This window comes from Sphaerodactylus townsendi, linkage group LG03 (genome assembly GCF_021028975.2).
Source record: "Sphaerodactylus townsendi isolate TG3544 linkage group LG03, MPM_Stown_v2.3, whole genome shotgun sequence".
Taxonomy (NCBI): Eukaryota; Metazoa; Chordata; class Lepidosauria; order Squamata; family Sphaerodactylidae; genus Sphaerodactylus; species Sphaerodactylus townsendi.
The window spans coordinates 17628291-17645952 of record NC_059427.1 but is presented as its reverse complement, the minus strand read 5'-3'; the positions used below and the strand labels follow the sequence as shown (position 1 = coordinate 17645952).

General features: G+C 43.0%; 1 protein-coding gene and 1 long non-coding RNA gene across 3 annotated transcripts in view; one reads left to right on the top strand and one right to left on the bottom strand.

Moving 5' to 3' along the window:
• Positions 1 to 2503, top strand: part of LOC125429119 — an 8481-nt gene extending 5978 nt beyond the window's left edge. The window contains exon 3 of the long non-coding RNA XR_007243948.1: positions 2409 to 2503. This is a non-coding gene — a long non-coding RNA (uncharacterized LOC125429119). The remainder of the gene's footprint in view (positions 1 to 2408) is intronic.
• CCDC105 (coiled-coil domain containing 105) overlaps positions 1 to 17662 on the bottom strand; it is a 21863-nt gene extending 4201 nt beyond the window's left edge. The window contains exons 1-5 of one of the 2 annotated variants that reach the window (XM_048489910.1): positions 17108 to 17662; positions 6589 to 7162; positions 3996 to 4100; positions 2432 to 2630; positions 233 to 399 (exon numbers count right to left, since the gene is read on the bottom strand). In XM_048489910.1, coding sequence (XP_048345867.1) covers positions 233 to 399; positions 2432 to 2630; positions 3996 to 4100; positions 6589 to 7152 — 1035 coding nt within the window. In that variant the 5' untranslated portion in view covers positions 7153 to 7162; positions 17108 to 17662. The remainder of the gene's footprint in view (positions 1 to 232; positions 400 to 2431; positions 2631 to 3995; positions 4101 to 6588; positions 7163 to 17107) is intronic. The other variant, XM_048489912.1, reaches the window with a different exon arrangement.

Sequence of the window (17662 nt, the reverse complement as noted above, 5' to 3'; positions counted from 1 at the left end):
CCGTTGTAGCTGGAGATACCAAAGACTGAGCTTAGGGACTTCTGGCCTGATGCTAGGGCTTCAAAATGGAGAACTGGGACTGTTGAAGACATGTCCTGCCACGAATGCTGGGGCTGAACCTCAGCACTGAAAACCAATTTCTGGGCCAGTTCTTTGCATCTGCAAGTGTATGCAAGCCTAATGCGTACAGTGCAGCAGATGTCTGCATGGGGTGTGTAAGGCTTCTCAGTACCTTATGGCAGAGAGTCTCGTCCCTCTTGCCTTGCAGGCTGTTCTCAATGGTGTTGTGTGCCATGTTGCGGATGTCCTGTGCCTCCTTGATAGCTTCTTTCACCTTCAGCATCACGTTCTTGGAAACAAAGGTGAGGCGCCGGGCCTCATCAATGGCTGCATCACACTCTGGAGGGTGAGAGTGGGGCAGGGAGAGGAGAGGGGAAGCGATTAGCTGCCAAGCTGGGTTGGCTTGTTGAACTCTGTGATTTATGACACACCCAACGGGATGAGCCGGAGCTGGCCTTTGCCGCCTCGCTTCCTCCTGCACCAAACTGAGTCACTGAGAATTCTGCATCTAGAGCTCGCAAGATTTCTTCTTAAATAACAAGTGCACAGGACCCTGTTTCAGGTTGGAATACCTGCACAAGAGGGGCAGGAAGGGTTAAGCCTCCCTGTTGTGTCGTTTTCCTGACTTGAAATGACGCCACAGAGTCTGACCACTCATCTCTCTGTGTCAGTGGTCTTCAACACACAGGATGGGACCTGGGTCACAAGCGACGCCATCTTCAGCAGAGTGACACCCTTTGAAGTCCGTTGAAGTCAGTGGCATTAGAAGGGTGTGTGTAGCTGGTTGGGATGGTACTGTGCCCCCCGCAAGATGCTTTTGGGTTAGGAAAATAACCCGGTTTGGGAGGCATTCTGCTCTGCTGTCCACCCCCCACCCCTCCCACTCCGTGGTCCTGATCTGAATCTGGTCCAGTACAACTGCTGTTTTTTTAAAAAATGCAGTGGTTAAGGGCAGGTGCATTCTAATCTGGAGGAACCGGGTTTGATTCCCCGCTCTGCCGCTTGAGCTGTGGAGGCTTATCTGGGGAATTCAGATTAGCCTGTGCACCCCTACACACGCCATCTGGGTGACCTTGGGCTAGCCAATGTTCTTCTGAGCTCTCTCAGCCCCACCTACCTCACAGGGTGTTTGCTGTGGGGGGGGGAAGGGAAAGGAGTTTGTCAGCCCCTTTGAGTCTTCTTACAGGTAAGGAAGGGGGTATATAAATCCTCCTCCTCCTCCTCTTCTTCTTAAAAGAAACACCCTTCCCTAGATAATGCTTATTATCTGAACCCTTTTCTGACCTGGGCTCAGCACCGGAAAGTATTTTATTCACCCTGATGGATGACCTTGGCCAGGATAGAGAGATATAGGGGAGGTGGGGTGTCGGATCATTGTGATTTCCTTAAACCTCTCAGCAGTTTTCAGCACTATAACACTCTTCAAGCACTAAAGTTCATTCTAGCTAATCAACAAGTTTCAGATGGAAGTATTAGAAACACTGTGGCTCTATTAGCCTGTACACTCCCACACACACCAGCTGGGTGACCTTGGGCTAGTCACAGCTTTTTGGGGCTCTCTCAGCCCCACCCACCTCACAGGGTGTTTGTTGTGAGGGGGGAAGGGAAGGAGATTGTAAACCCCTTTGAGTCTCGTACAGGAGAGAAAGGGGGGATATAAATCCAAACTCTTCTTCTTCTTAGGAACACTATTCCCAAAATTTCCAGCAGCTCATCTATTTGGGCCCTGACCTGCCGCCCATTAAAGATTTGACTTCTGCTAAAGGAAAGTTTCTGCTGACTTCCCTGTTGGCCGCCCCCCCCCCCCCCCCGCGCTATTCCTCTGAAAAAAGCCACATGTAAGCGCAGAAGCTGTGTCCACACCATTATCCCGGATCCCATTTTGTTTTTGGGGTTCCCCCCCCCTCCTGTTTCATGTGTATCCCTGTCTGTAAGTTTACAATGTTTGCACCCGCGTGCTAATTTCAGCACAGAAATAAAGATGGATAAGATGCCCAGCAGGGTGCATGTAGCAGGCTGGGATGCTGCTTTGCAGGACTGTCTCCTCATGACGAAGCACCCGGGTCTGTCTCTGGATGCATGGAGTTCGTGCAGTTGTTCGTCAGAAGGGCTCCTTGGGAACAGGTATACCACATGGCCACGCCAAGCATCAAGCATGCATGGACTAACCCATTTTTTAAAAATTCTACCTTCCTCCAAGAAGTTCAAGGCTGCTTGGATAGTTTCCCCCATTTCTTTTTTTATCCAAACAATAGCCCAGTGATTTTGTGGAAGTGGACGTGGTAGTCTGATTTCCTCAATTTGCTGTGCATTTGTGATTTCTTGTGTCTTTCCCCCTTTTCGGACAGAAGTAGGGTGCCTTTTTTCTTACCTGGTGTGAAAGGTCCGATGGGGTCCGGCTTGGGTGTCTGATTTCGCTCTACCCAGGGGGACGAAGGCCGGCTCAGTCCAAGCCAGGAGTCACGCCCGGCGTCTAGGAGAACCATGCGCAGAGGATGCGGCATCAGGTCCAACACGTGGCTGCGTTCCTCACTTGCTGTCTGCAGAGCTTGCCGACATGCACCCAATGCCTGCATAATTGAAGGCATTCAAGAAGTGGAAACCAAATGAAAAATCTTGTCTTCTCCTCACCCACCCCCACTGCGCCTCAAAGCAATACAATGCACGGATCTGATTCCAGCAGGAAAGATTGAAAAACCCTTTTCATCCTTTGCAAAGGTTATGTGAGAGATACTAGTTCACAGAGTTTTTAACTAATGTGTATCTGTAACCCCTGTGTAAGAATGGGATGACCCAGAAAGGGGTGGAGTCTGAAAAGAAGCAGAATGCTGCAGAACTTATGAGGTTGAAAGAAGCAAGGCTACCAGGCTGGGACCTTGATTGATTTTATTAAGCCCTTAACACCTTGTTTAAGGTAACTGCAATGGTGTGGGGAACTAGTGGGAAGGGAGGGTTTGTTTGTTTTTTGCTATATTGTAAATGTTAGAATTTATTGTTTCAGGGTTTTTGTGTATGTAAATGCTGAGAGTTTTCTGGGAACCTTCAACACCTTGAATCCCGTTCACCAAGCCTCTGAAGTCTTCAAAACCAACCACCAGCAAAGAAGAATTGGACTTGGCAATATCAGTAGACTGTAAATATAAGGACTCGAAAATGCAAACTTAACAGGACTGTAAAGTGTAAATGTTAAATGTTTTAAAAGTGTTATTTGTTAAGAGAAGTAAACTGTTTTGTTTAAACTTAGTTCTTTGCAACTCCTTCCAAGTACTGTCCTACAGAACCCACAGAAAGAGGTTACACATCCTTGTGATTTTTAACACACTGATAACTTGAAAGGAAGCAAGAAGCTGTCCTTTCCTTATCCATGTACCTTTCCTTGTACCTGAAAGCATCCCTTTTTGGAGCAAGTGTTGCCCCCGGGCGCCATTTTTCCCTGTATGCCTCTGATTACAACCCTTCTGTGGTGATACCCACTGACCCTGGAATGATACAGGGTCACAACATCTTCTCAGCCACTAATAGATTTCAAAGAACAAGTTAAGGAAAATTAAGTCTTTTTGATGACTGAGGAGGCAGCTATGGGCCAGACCCTGAAGACTGTTGCAGGTAAATCTCTCCAACAGGTGGATCAGGGTCAGAAAAATTGCAGGACTATAATAATTTGCTCTTCCTCATCCCAAATATATTGTTACTTCCCCTATTTGCAGAGAAATTGAGACTTATTACAGCTTATAGAGACAATGTATTGCATTTCTTCTGGCCTTTATTTAACAACACCCAAAATGACTTTGGATGTGGACAAGACCCAAAGCACTGATGACATCTCCTTTGTGTTCAAGATCCATTTTTCAAAAATCTGGTGACACCTAACTACTGCTTTCCCCCCCGCCCACTCATTGTCCGTAAGATTTGAATTGTGGAGTCCTATTCCCTACCTTAAGGTGATCCTCTGACATGGCCATCACCCCCTCTAGCTTGGTTTTCTGTCTTTGTAACTCCTTCTTCTCCCATTTCATCAAGGAATCCACCTTGTCAGGTATCTGCAAACGAGAGGAGAGCAAGGTAGGTGGATTGTTTGTGGGGAACAGATGAGCTAGGTCAGGGATCTGCAATCCGTGGCTCTGGAGTCGCATGCGGCTCTTTTGGCCTTATACTGCAGCTCCGTGTGGCCTGGAGGTCGGAGGGTAGCATGGGTGTGTCCCTCCAGGAAAGGTGAATGGAGGGGCCAAACTAGAGGCAGCTTCGTGTGGGTAGATCTTTGGGGCCGTGGAAAACGGGTCCAAATGGCTCTTTGGGTGGTAAAGGTTGCTGACCCCTGAGCTAGATGATTTGCATGGAAATCTGCTGTAGGGCTCAGAAGTCTCCCTGGAAAAGCTGAGCACCTTTTCCCTCTGTTCTGAAAAACAAGAACCTACAGTGTGAATGGAGAATCCATGGGATTGCTATTTCTCTTATAGTTCGTCTTCACACATAGACACACACACACTGCCCAATGCACCGACAAACAGATGAAACTGCCTTATTCTGAGTCAAACCCACTGGTCTATCTAGGAAAAACTTGCCTACTGATTGACGAAAACTTCTTAGAGTCTCAAGTTTTTCACATCTGATCCCTTTTAACTGGAGATTTTGGAAACTCAATTTGGGACTTTCTACCTGTCATGCAGATACTCTATAACAGTACAACTGAGCCACAGTCCCTTCTCTTGCATAGCACACAGAACTTCTTTAAATGAATGGGTGCTGCTCCAAGGTTGGGGATGGGGTAGCATTAGGGGAGAGGACATCAGCCCGCCATTCATTGGTATTGGAGGAGAAGTCGATTTATGGCTACCAATCTTGATCCTCTTTGATCTGAGATTGCAAATGCCTTAACAGTCCAGGTGCTTGGGAGCAACAGCCGCAGAAGGCCATTGCTTTCACATCCTGCATGTGAGCTCCCAAAGGCACCTGGTGGGCCACTGCGAGTAGCAGAGAGCTGGACTAGATGGACTCTGGTCTGATCCAGCTGGCTTGTTCTTATGTATGCAGGATCCCTCAAAGAGCGATCCTCTCCAAATGCTTTTTTAACATGTATATGCACCCACTTGCACAACTGGTCTGGGGATTTGGGCTGGGCTGTCACCAGTACCCAGCTGTATCTACTGATGAACGGTCAGCTGAACACTGATATATTGACCAGTTGTTTGGAGGCTGTGATGGGATGGATGAAGCAGAGCCTTATGGAGTTAGATACGACACTGATATGGCTGCACATAAGGCTGCTTTGTCATGATATATAAAAAAGAGAAAGGGTCATTTCAAGTTAGCAGAAGGTTTGCCCGACCCAGAGAACGGAGACAGTCAGCCTAGGGGCAAAAGTAGCAAAGATTAACCTTTAACATGATTGGTGAATTCAACTGTAATTCTAGACCAATGAGAGGCTGTTTCGTGGGCGGGGAAAAGTACCCTGTTGGATGTATGCATTGTATATGCTTAGACAGAGATAGAGTTGAGTCTGAGTTAAGTTCTGTATATGTTGAACTTTGTTATAGCTGAAGAGTTCTGTATAGTCTGATAGTCTTGTATAGATAGACTTGTGTAACCTTGCAACTACTAAAGTAAAATACCTTCCTATGGAAAGAACATCTTGAGTGAGAGTATTCTTTTCCAAGTGTGGTAGAAGGTTGCAGTGGGTGCAAGAAGACTAAACATTCTCATCTTACCAGAGTGACTCTGCTCTAAACTCTGCTGATATGCGTCTGCTGATATGCTTCACATGTGATCTTATCCAGGAAGTCTTACATTCTTGTGAAGGCATAAACAACTACCCTCCTGTGCAGATATGCCCTTAAGAAAGAACTCTTAGCATTCCCATGTAATACAATATCTGGAATGAATAGTTTAAGCTTCATTTTCTCCCTAGCTTTGATTCTGATCCTCCTGGACAATACAAGAGATTGATATTAGGCTGTTTTTAGATGTGTGTTTTTTAAATTGCTTGCCTTATCATGTGTTCTGTGTGCCAAAGCACCATGTGCCAAAAGAGTAGGCTGACCAGACGTCCTGCCTTCAAACAATTTGTCCCGCGTCCCGCGGGTAATTTCAATTGCCCTGATTTTTGGGAGGCTGCTGCACTGCGTTCTGGGGCGCAAGGCAGTGCTGCAGTCTCCCGCGCGTGCGGCCGCAGGAGCACAGCCTTCTGGGGTGCTGCCGTTTCCTGCCCTGTGACACGGCGGGAAATGGCAATGCCCCAGAAGGCAGTGTGCTCCTGCGGCTGTGCGCGCATGTGCGCGCAGGCTGGCGGCCGCCTACCCCCCATCCCGGTTCACAAAGGTGACCATCTGGTCACCTTACAAAAGAGGCAATATGAATCAGACACATTCACAGTCTTGCGGGGGGGGGGGTGTTCTTAGCCCAGGGATCCGATGGACGCATGTGAGCATTCTTGTCGCAGGTGACAAGTGCTTGGGAGAGTGCAGGTGACACAGCTGGGCCAGTGAGTAAGTGCTGGGCAAGTTCAGTAGCCATGCGCAACAGCCGTCTCACCTTCTCCAACGTTGGTCTGTTCTCCCGGATGACATGGGTTTGCTTGTTGGTAAGGAGGCTTTGGCGAATTCTGGCCAGCATGGCATCAAGCCGTTCTCTCTCGTTCACCAGGGCCTTGAATTGCTCGTTTATCTCTACCAGGGCCTGACGCAGGCGGCTCACCACTTGGCGTGTCTCCCTGCAGTAGTTAGCCATAAACTCATTGTTCTTGGTGTTGAAGTAATCTCGGAAGCAGGGCATGGCCATCTTGCAGACCCATGGGGGAGGTTTGACTTTGATCTTCCACAGGGTCACCCCAGGCCCTTCGGGTGGCTTTCTTTTCACCTCTCCGCTCGCTGACACATCCAGCTTGAATTTCCAGGAATCCATCCTCACCTTGCGTTCGTATGGTGTCTCCTCGGGCTGGCCAGGGGGCAGGGAGGGTCTCCAGAGATTGAGGGCTTTCTTTCCATAGTCTCGTGTCAGCTCGTTGGCTTTCTGCACAGTCCTGCTGTTGTCCTTGTGCCATTTTTCTGAACCTACCTGACCTTTCAGCAAGTTGGTGGGAGGTCCCGTGGCTGCCATTATGCTTCTGCTGGGGAGAGGAACAAACATTGCATCATGATCCTGGTGTGTGGCGAGAAGATGCCACCATAGTGCAAGACACAGAAGAGAGGCGGGGCTACCGACGAAGGTCCAAATTTGGTGGGACTTGGAGTCCTGGTAAATGGTATCAAGGTCTGGGTAGGAAGGGGAAGGGATCACCCACACCAGATGGGCAAGCTGCCAGTGATCTTTTCTTGCCATCAGATCACAGTTGACTTAGGGCCACCCCATGGAGTTTTCAAGGCAAGAGATGTTTAGGGGTAGTTCACTACTGTCTGCCTCTGTGTCACTACCCTGGACTTCCTTGGTGGTCTCCCATAAAAGTGCTGATAAGCGCCAACCCTACTTAGCTTCTTGGGTCTGTTGAGATCAGCTAGCCTGGGTTAGTGACCCTTAAGTCTTCTAAAATGCAAGTGGCTCGCTATCGTTGCCCACAAAGTCATGATTTCCCTTCGTAAAACCAGTCCTTGCTCTTGATTTCAGCCCCACCACAACTAGGATTGAAGGGAAACTTGCACATTCTGGTAGTTTTTCTTTTTTTTTTTTTAAATGTGTTTATTAAATATTATAAGAAGTCAGTTATACATTTGCATTCATTAGTTGATCATAAACAATCATACATTGTCAACGTAAAATTCATGTATAACTTTTAAAAAGAAGCATAGGATTAACAGCTTTCACCTAAATTATAATTCATGTAATCTGACTCAATGCTCCTTCCCACCCCTTATCCCTCCCTATCCTCCCTCCCTCCCCAATATTTATCCCCTAGACTTCCCCTCGGTTACTTGAAAATCAATCACTTTACTAACAACTCTCCTTCTAATCTGTTCATAATAGTTTATCTGAACAATAATCTATGTAGGTAAAAAAGGAACTTAACAAATATTTCTACCTTATAATCTAAATTCCTTAAAACCTAAAGAAAGGAAAGATTCATACACAATCAATAGCCTATTGGAGAGATTTTAACATAACAGTTGTTGGACTGGTACTCTGTCCAAGGTTTCCACGTTTGTTGATAATCCTCCGCTGGTAATTCCTTTATCTGAAATGAGAGTCTGTCCATTACATATAAGGATTGCACTTTCTCCCTCCATTCCTCGATCTTGGGTAACTGATCTGACTTCCAGTGCCTCGCTATCACGATCCTCGCTGCTGCAAGCAAGTGGAATAACAAATGTTTATACTTTACAGAATTTTTTTCACTCATAAATGACGGGCCTAGAAGGTAAGTGATTGCACTTTTTTTAATTTTCATCTTCAAAATTTTTCTTATTTGTATATGTATTAAATTCCAGAATACTTTTAATTTTTTCTTGCAGGTCCACCAGGTATGGAAAAATGTACCAATTTCTTTTTTGCACTTCCAACACCTGGGTGAGTGTTGTTTATTTATCTTTGATAACATTGATGGGGTGTAGTAGGTTCTATAATACATTTTTATGGAGTTTTCCCAAAGGTCTGCGCAGGGGGTGAATTTATATAATTCCTTATAGAATTTCTCCCATTTATCTAGGGTTATTGTTTTTCCATGATTCCTGGCCCATTTAATCATGTTATTTTTTACTATTTCATCTTCTGTTTTTTGTTGTATTAGGAGCTTGTATAGCTCACTAATATTTTTAGCATCTGGATTAGTAAGTATCTTATCTAGTTCATTTAATTCTTTTTGAATTCCCCAGGTTTTGTTGTCTATTTTAAAGTTGCTCTGTAATTGAGCATATGTAAACCAATGACAGATTCCTGTCTCCCGTCCTATTACCTCTTTCTGTTTCATTATTGGGGTATCTTGATTCCATAGTAGGATGTCTTTATATCTCAGCCAATTGTCTTGTTCATTCCTGTCTTTAATTTGCTGTGCTTCCATCCTGGAGATCCATATTGGTATCTTAGTATAATATATTCTTTTATATTTTAACCAGATCTTTAATAAGCTATTTCTTATCAGGTGGTTTTTAAAGATTCTATCTATATATTGTTTTTTCTCCGTTATTGGCCATAAATAAGCATGCCACCCTTTTTGTAAGTTATAGCCTTCTAAACTTAGTAGTTTCTTATCACTTAGTGTGACCCATTCTTTTATCCAGGCGAGGGCCCCTTGGCGTAGAGTAGTAGAGATTTGAAAGTCTGTAGTAATGTGATTCCTCCCTCTTTTTTTGTTTTTTGTATTAGGTGTTTGTACCTTACTCTAGGAGTTTTACCCTCCCATATAGACACCTGGTTATCGCTTTTCCATTCATTTAAATATTTTTATTGGATGTTACTATCGAGCGCATAGTCTGGAAGAGGTTGCATAAACCCGACGCAACAGTGTCATTTTTATTGCACTTAGCCTACCTAACAAAGATAAGTTTTTGCTAGACCAATTTTTGAAATCTTCTTGTATTTTAGTTCCCATTTTTTCGTAATTATTTTTCATTAGATGTTTATTATTATCTTCTTGGATTATGCCCAAGTATTTTATTCTTTTCTCATTTTGTATTTTAGAGTTTTCTATAATTAATTTTTTTTCTTGTTTTGTCATGTTCCAGAGAAACATTTTTGTTTTCTTGTAATTTATTTTCAGACCGGCTACTTTCCCGTAATTAGTTATTATTTCTTGTAGTTGGTTAAGTTTAGTTTGTGGTTCATCCAGGAAAATAACTATGTCATCGGCATATGCCATTAATTTTGTTTGATTTCCTTTTACTTTAATGCCCTTAATTCTTTGATCTTCTATTATATTTTTTAGTAATATTTCGATTGTCAGAATAAAAAGGAGGGGTGATAAGGGACATCCTTGCCTAGTTCCTTTAGCTATCACAAATTTTTCAGAGTATTCATTGTTTATTTTGATTTTTGCAGTTTGGTCTGTATAAGTTTTGTTTATAGCATTATAGAAATTACCGTTTATACCCATTCTTTGCATTGTTATTAGCATAAATTCCCAATTCAGTCTGTCAAGCTGGCTTTGTCATCCTAGGAAAATTGCTGCCAGTGGTAAAGTCTGGCCTGTCATTTATGTATTCAATTATATTTGTTACCATTCTGATGTTACGTTTTAATTGTCTTCCTGGGAGGAGGAAGCCAGACTGCTCTTCTTGAATGTATCTGTTTAAAAAGATTTTTTTTTAAGCCTTTATGCTGTAGTATGAAAGTAGTAAAGATTTTATAGTCTACATTGAGTAGAGATATAGGCCGAAATTCACTTATTTCTGGTGCTTCTGCTTTATTCTTAGGTATTAACGAAATTGTGGCTTCCTTCCAGGATTCTGGTAAGTTTCGTTCTTTAAATACTTTATTTATTAAAGATACCAGTTGTGTAATTATTTCCTCCTTAAAAATCTTATAATATGCAGCTGGTATATTATCTGTGCCTGGCGTTTTATTTTTCAAACCCCTGATCACCCTATCCACTTCTTCTATGTCTACAGGCTTATTCAATTCCTCTCTATCGTTCTCGTTTATTTTCGGTATTTTCTGCTCATCCAGATATCCCTGTATACTTTCTGTTTTTATTGGGTCTTTCTTGTATAAGTGGCTATAAAATTCCTGGAAAGCTTTCTTTATTTGGGTTTTATCAGTTGTTATTTGTGGTCCCACCTTAATTTTATTAATTTTATTTGAATTTTGTTGTTTTCTTAATTTATTTGCCAACCATTTTCCTGTTTTATTATCTAGAGTATAGTATTTTTGTTGTTTAGGTTAGTATGAGTATATTCCTTGCTTATCTCATCTGTTTGTAATGCTCTAATTTGTTCCTTTAGTATTTTAATTTGTTTATTTATCTTTTTACTATTATGTTTATTTTGTAGTTTTCTTTCCAAATTTTTTAATTGAACTTCTAATTCTCTGAATTTCTCTCTTTTGTCTTTTTTCAGGTTTATTTCTTCCATTTTCAGAGATTTGACCCATGAATTACAGCTTTGTGGGCATCCCACAGTAATTGCCTCCTCCTTAACCGAGGCCTGTGTTTAATTTCCATATTAATCTAATAAACTTTTCTTAATATTCTCTTTGACTTTTTTGTTATTTAGGACCCAGTTTTTTATTTTCCAATTGGGTTGTTTTGGTACAGTTATTAGTTCTATATATATTGGGTTATGATCTGAAAGAATTCTAGGTTTTTTTGTTTTTCCTATTTTTTTTAATTTCTACACAAAGGCTTTCCGAGGCCCACACCATGTCTATTCTGGATAGGGTGTTGTGTCTGTGTGAGTGGAATGTGAAACTTTTCTCTTTACCTTTTTTCAGTCTCCAAACATCTTGTATACAAAGGTCCACTGTAAGATCAAGAAATACCTTAGGTAATTTGTTGTCTTTTCCCAACCTATTTGTCCTTTTTCTTTCTTGTAGGTCTAATTTATCTTGGGATGGATCTATGATCCCATTAAAGTCGCCCATTATAATCCATTTCTCGTTTGGGTACTCAGTTAATTTTCCCCTCAATTGGCTATAAAAATCTGATTTTTTCTCATTAGGGCCATAGACCCCTATTATCAAGGTTTTAGAGTTATTTATAATTACTTCCACCCCCAAGAATCTTCCCTCCTTGTCTGCCAATATCTCCTTGGGTTGCAGTTGTTCTTTAATATATAATGCAACCCCTCTCTTTTCTAACTCTGCACCCTGCATGAAAAAAAAGAGCCCCCCAGTTTAAGGGTGATTGATATACTTTTCCTCTCCTTTTTTTATGTGAGTCTCTTGCAGACAAATTACAGAGAGATTCTCCTTGGTAAGTTGGGAAAAGACATGCCTCCTTTTTCTAGGGTTATTTAAACCATTTATGTTGCAAGTTACAAATTTGTTTTCCATCTCCCTCCCTTCCATAACCCCTCTGCCCTTTGTTCTTACTTTCCTTTTTTTCTTGTATGGACTTTTCTCAGCTTTTGGAAGTGATCTCTTAGGCTCTCTGTACGACACAATATTCAGTCTCTTTCCGATCCAAACAAAGGAAACCCCTTCGGGATAATCCACGGTATATAATATTATTTTTTTTCCTGAGTATGTCCCGTCAGGTTTCACAGCCAGATCCCTTTTCTTCTTCTTTGAATGCGTTAGCGGTCTCTTTCAATAAGATTAGCGTTTTCCCATCATTTTAAGGGGTTGCTTAATTGGTACACCTTAGAATTCGTCTTTTCCAGACTTTTCCTTCACGCTTGGTGCATTGTATATTCTCAGGGAGTTTCCACTATCATGGGCTGCTCTTGAATTCACCCTGTAGAGTTAGTCCAATTTCCCTATATGGCATCCCTCTTCTTCAAGGTCCCAAACCTCCTGTAGCATTTGGCATGAGTGGATTTAGATAGGATTTCACCTTCCATCTCCATCAAACCTCTTATTTCTCCAGTGTGTTTTCCTTTTTTGGTATATTCCAACATAATACAGCATCTTCTTGCCTTGAGTGGTTATCCTTCCAGGTTCTCCATGGAGTCTTCAATATCCGTGTCACGGTGCTCGAGGTCTTTTAGTCCATCCTTGATTATATTTAAGGTTTCATCAATTTTTTTGAAGTGTCCCATCTCTTTTTTGATGTTAAGTAGCTCCAATTCGAGTCTGGCCATTCTTTCTTTGGACTCCTGTTGGAACACTGCAGTTTCTTTCAAAGAAGTTGTGGTAATGTCAATTAGGTGTTCCAGTCTAGCCCCGTATTCCGGGTTTCTTTCTGGTGTGGCCAGCTCTTGGTTGGTGCCTTTTACTGCCTCTCATTTATGTAAGGGCCCTCCTGACAGATTGCGCCATCTTGGAAGCTCGCACTGGTATCTTTTAATCAGAATAGTATAAGATTACCTTCTTAGGCTGCGTCCGTCTAGATCCGTCTGCGGCTTGTGTGTTTCCAGCCTTGTTTCAAAGCGTTATTCCCAGCCGTTTGTATAATTCCAGGCACTCCCATCTCGCGCCGCGTTTTCTACACTTTAACCAAACTACTCCCGCACACCTTTTTCTTCTGGATTCCTTCCCTCAGCGCTTCCTGTTGGCGTTACGTTAATAGGTTTCGGTCTATATATGGGTTATGGGATGATCTTCGTCACTTGCCATTTACCGGAGTACTTTCTTTCTTTCTTTTGTTTACAACTTCACGTTATTTCCTGTTCCGTTTTCTGAGAGTCAGTTCTTAAAAGCGTGGCCAATTCTGGCTGCAGCTGCCAGCAGGCTATTTATTCAAAGAAGAAGAGTGTTAGGAGAAGATATCTAGGGGATATGGGAAGGTTTTTTCCTCACTTGCTTTTAGGTGCAAACCTCTGGATACCTCGGCAGTCAGATCTTGGCGTTGTTCCTATACAAGCGGAGCGCTCGGAGGCGATCAAGCGCCCGCCTTCCGTCTTTCCCTTTCGTCTCTCCGTTCTCTCTTCTCTTAATCTCTCCGGTTAATGTAGGAGTTATTAATTATTCCAATTGGATGCGTTCTCCTACCCTTCTCTTACTCAACCCGAGGTCAATATTCAGTCTCTTATTTTTCTGCATTATTTTTTACTACCACGGCAGTTGGGGTGGCTAATGTCCCTTCCTGGGTTCTTAGTTTACCCTCTGCAACTTCCTCGTTGTTTAGCTCGGGCTGTCTCCGCAGCTCAATTTTATTTTCTGGCGTTATTCAGACCTGTCCTTGCTTAGCCTATTTCTTCAAAGGCTCTCCTCTTTCCGACAAGAGTAGAGATACCCCGTAAATCCGGGGATTAAGAGGATTTTTTAGCAGATGTCTCTCCCGCTAGGGTTGAAGGCGTTAGGGACCGGCCATTTCTGGCACAACGGAGAGTCTTCCCAACTTCCGGAAGTCTTGGTAGTTTTTCAAGGACCAGCATCTCCAATTCTGGTTTGGGAGGGTTCTCCCTTTGAGTATTATTATTATTATTATTATTATTATTATTATTACTATTATTACTATTATTATTATTATTATTATTATTATTATTATTATTATTATTATTATTATTATTATTATTAATAATAATAATAATAATAATAATAATAATAATAATAATAATAATAATAATAATAATAATAATAATAAATTAAATTTGGTATACTGCCCACCCTGGAAGGGCTCTGTGCAACATATGTGTGCAACAACATTTCACATCTCAGAACAAAAGAAATAACCCAGCTCTAACATTTGTGGCAAAATTCAGTCTGAGACAGGTGGGTGGGGTTAGAAAATTAGTGTTGCAAAAGTGGGGATTCAGATTTTTAAATTTCAAAATTTGGAATTCAGGTTTTTTTTAACGTTTTGAAAAGTTGGCAGGCTAATAAAACAAAACAACAGCCTTACTGTGTCCCATGAAAGCAGCCCCAAATCTCTCTCCTGCTCTGGCATATGCTCAGCACTTTTCATATTGGAGAGCCAATGTGGCGTACTGCCTCAAGCGGCAAGCTAGGATCAGGGACGCTTGGGTTCAAATCCCTTTCTGCCATAAAAGCTCACCGCGTGATCTCGAGCCTAATATTCTTTATAGGGTGGGGGTGATGGTGGCGAGGATAAAATAGAGGAGAGGGGAACAATATATTAAGTTTCTTTGGGGCCCCATTGAAGAAAGGTTGGGATCAAACATAAATACATCCAACCCTTTTGAATCTTAGTGGCAGTCAACCTCTGCTGATCCCTACCCCTCTTCATCCCTTCTGTTTGGGGTCTGCAACCTGCGGCTGTCCAGATGTTCATGGACTAAACATCCCACCAGCCCCTGCCAGCATGGCCAATTGGGATTACCAATTGGCCATGCTGGCAGGGGCTGATGGGAATTGTAGTCCATGAACATCTGGAGAACCACAGGTTGCAGACCCCTGGTAGCCCTTTGCCACTATTGGCTTCATCCTCTTTTTTGGTGAATCTCATTCTGTATTTCATGCTGCTCTCCTTCCCCTGTAGTTAGGGATTAGGCACACATCTGGCTATAACAGTGCTTGCACATAGTAATGGTTTTCATGGCGATTGTGCCTGAAAAAGCCTTAGACTGAACACGTTCTGCTTTCATTTCCATTGCTGGAGGAACATGGACTTGGATCTAAATCCCTTTGCCATACATTTTCCCTCCCACTTGCTGATAGACTCACAGGATGCTGTTAAAAGCACACAAAGGTATATTGCTTTCTTAGAAGCAACGTTTGCTTAAAGTTAGAGGTTGTCACAAGTGGTCCGGATCCAGCTGCCGGCTCAAGGAAGGTCACTCCAGTTGCTCCTGCAAAAAAATCTATGACCTTTGTGTGTAAAGTGCCATCAGATTGCAGCCAACTTGTGGCAACCCCAGCAAGCGGCTTTCAAGGCAAGTGATGAAGCAGAGGTGGTTTGCCATCGCCTTCCTCCACAGAGCTTTCCTTGGAGGTCTCCATTCCAAGGAATGAGTGAGCCTGCTTAGTTTCTGAGATCTGGCAAGATTGGGCTGTACCACGCTGTCTTCTGTCCCCTGCTGTCTTTAGAGGTGTGAAATTACCAACTGAGAAACTGGGCACTACCCTAGAAGATGTTTGATCTTAGCAGTTGCGTCTGTTGGGCAGTATGTTTCTCTCCATTTGGAGCTATAGCTGAATTCTATGACAGCAAGCGTGCATTTCGTCCTAGAGGGAATGCTGAGCAGTCCAGAGTAGTTGCTAGTCATTGTTTACTGAGAGTTAAACATTGCTTCCCACACATAGACTTTATATATAATCTGAAAACTGATGTGTATTCCCAACCCAGGTTATAAATTTGTGTCTGAAACTTAGGAAAGTGTGTCTTGTCTTTCTTTGCACTGGAACCCTCTAAACAGTGCTTTCTCTGTGCCCTCTGCTGGCTCAGAGTGTATACATATCTAGCTACCATGTTTCCCCGAAAATAAGACAGTGTCTTATATTAATTTTTGCTCCCAAAGATGCGCTATGTCATACTTTCAGGGGATGTCTTATTTTTCCGCTCCACAGCTGCATGCTCTGGTGTTCAACGGGCATGCTTCCAAACAAAAACTTTGCTATGTCTTACTTTTGGGGGATGCTTTATATTTAGCACTTCAGCAAAACCTCTACTACGTCTTATTTTCAGAGGATGTCTTATTTTCGGGGAAACAGGGTATATACCTGGCTAGCAAACGTAAGGAACCCAATGCCATGAGATGGCCCGTCTAATCCCTTAAAGGGGAGGGGGGGTAAGTCCAATACATGTGTCAAAAAACAGACCACCTGTGAAAATGAGGCAACAAAACAACAAACCTTTTTATCACAAATGCGCCTTCATGTCAGAGAGGACTAGAAACATTCCTTCTTTTATTTAAATTAAACATCAAAAAACCATTATTCAGCTTGAAGCCACTCCTAGAACACACAGAGTTTCTGATCCAAATTGGGTCTCTGGAAATTAAATTCCAAGTACAGAACTCCCAACACGTGTCTGATTGACAGGACTGAGGTGGCCACGGCAACAACACAAGAACGCAGCATACATGTAGGCCCCTGGTCTTCACTAGCAAATAACCGTATTTGTTTCACACACATGCAGCCACAAAAACACAATTTTTTTTGGAAAACTGACACATCGAAAGGATTTTTTAAAAGAATATAAAGAAGGGGAACAAAAGTAAGAGAAGAAAATGGAAATTCATGCACCAGAGACCATAATATTTCAAGGTCTGCAGCATTCATGAGCATGTAGATGTGTGCAAACCTATTGGGCAAGAGCGCTAGAATTGGCTTGCAGGATCAGGCCAAGGTTCTATATAGCACACTGGTTCCAACAACGTCTCCTCATTCCAGACGTTCCTGGGATGGCCCCACATCTTATTTGGGGGCAGGGAAAGAGGAGCAGTGAAATAAGAAAGGGCTTCATTAGCACAGTTCCAAATATAGCCAATGATGCACCCTCTCCCCAGAACTAGCCTACGACACGACACCCTTATGAACCGAGTAGCTCTAAAGGAGCTGTGGAAAGGAGCAAACGCTGCATGAATTGGTGCAATTTGGAAAGGATCAATAGGAAAAGGGCTATTACCAATTGAGATGGTTCCGCTTGAGCCTCGTTCACCTGGGTCCAATTAGGCTGGGCAAATTTAAAGGCACTTGGTGTGGCTTTAAAAGATGGCACAGGAAACGTCCGCCTTGCCTCATAATCTGGTCGGGAAGGTTTCCTCCAAAGAGGATCACTCTGGCCCAGACCCAAGCTGTCCCTGGCACTTCTTTGCTGGAGTCGGTCGTTATGGCAACAGGTGCTCGCCTCACAATGCGGCCTGGCCTGGCCGTGTACAGCAAAGGCAGCAGAAGTCTCGGTGGCAGGAGCGGCCTGCCCGCCAGTCGTTCACAGATCAGAACTGATGCATGCGTTTGCCACGTAAGCCAGATGCAGCTTAGTTCCCACATAATGAATGGCGCAACAAAGGAGATTCCAGGGAGAACTGTGGAAACTGAACCGCTCTGCTAAAAACTGGAGAACCCCTTCTCCCCCTTAATTTTTTTACTACCGTGTTTCCCCAAATATAAGACAGTGTCTTATATTAATTTTTGCTCCCAAAGATGTCTTATTTTCAGGGGATGTCTGATTTTTCTGTGT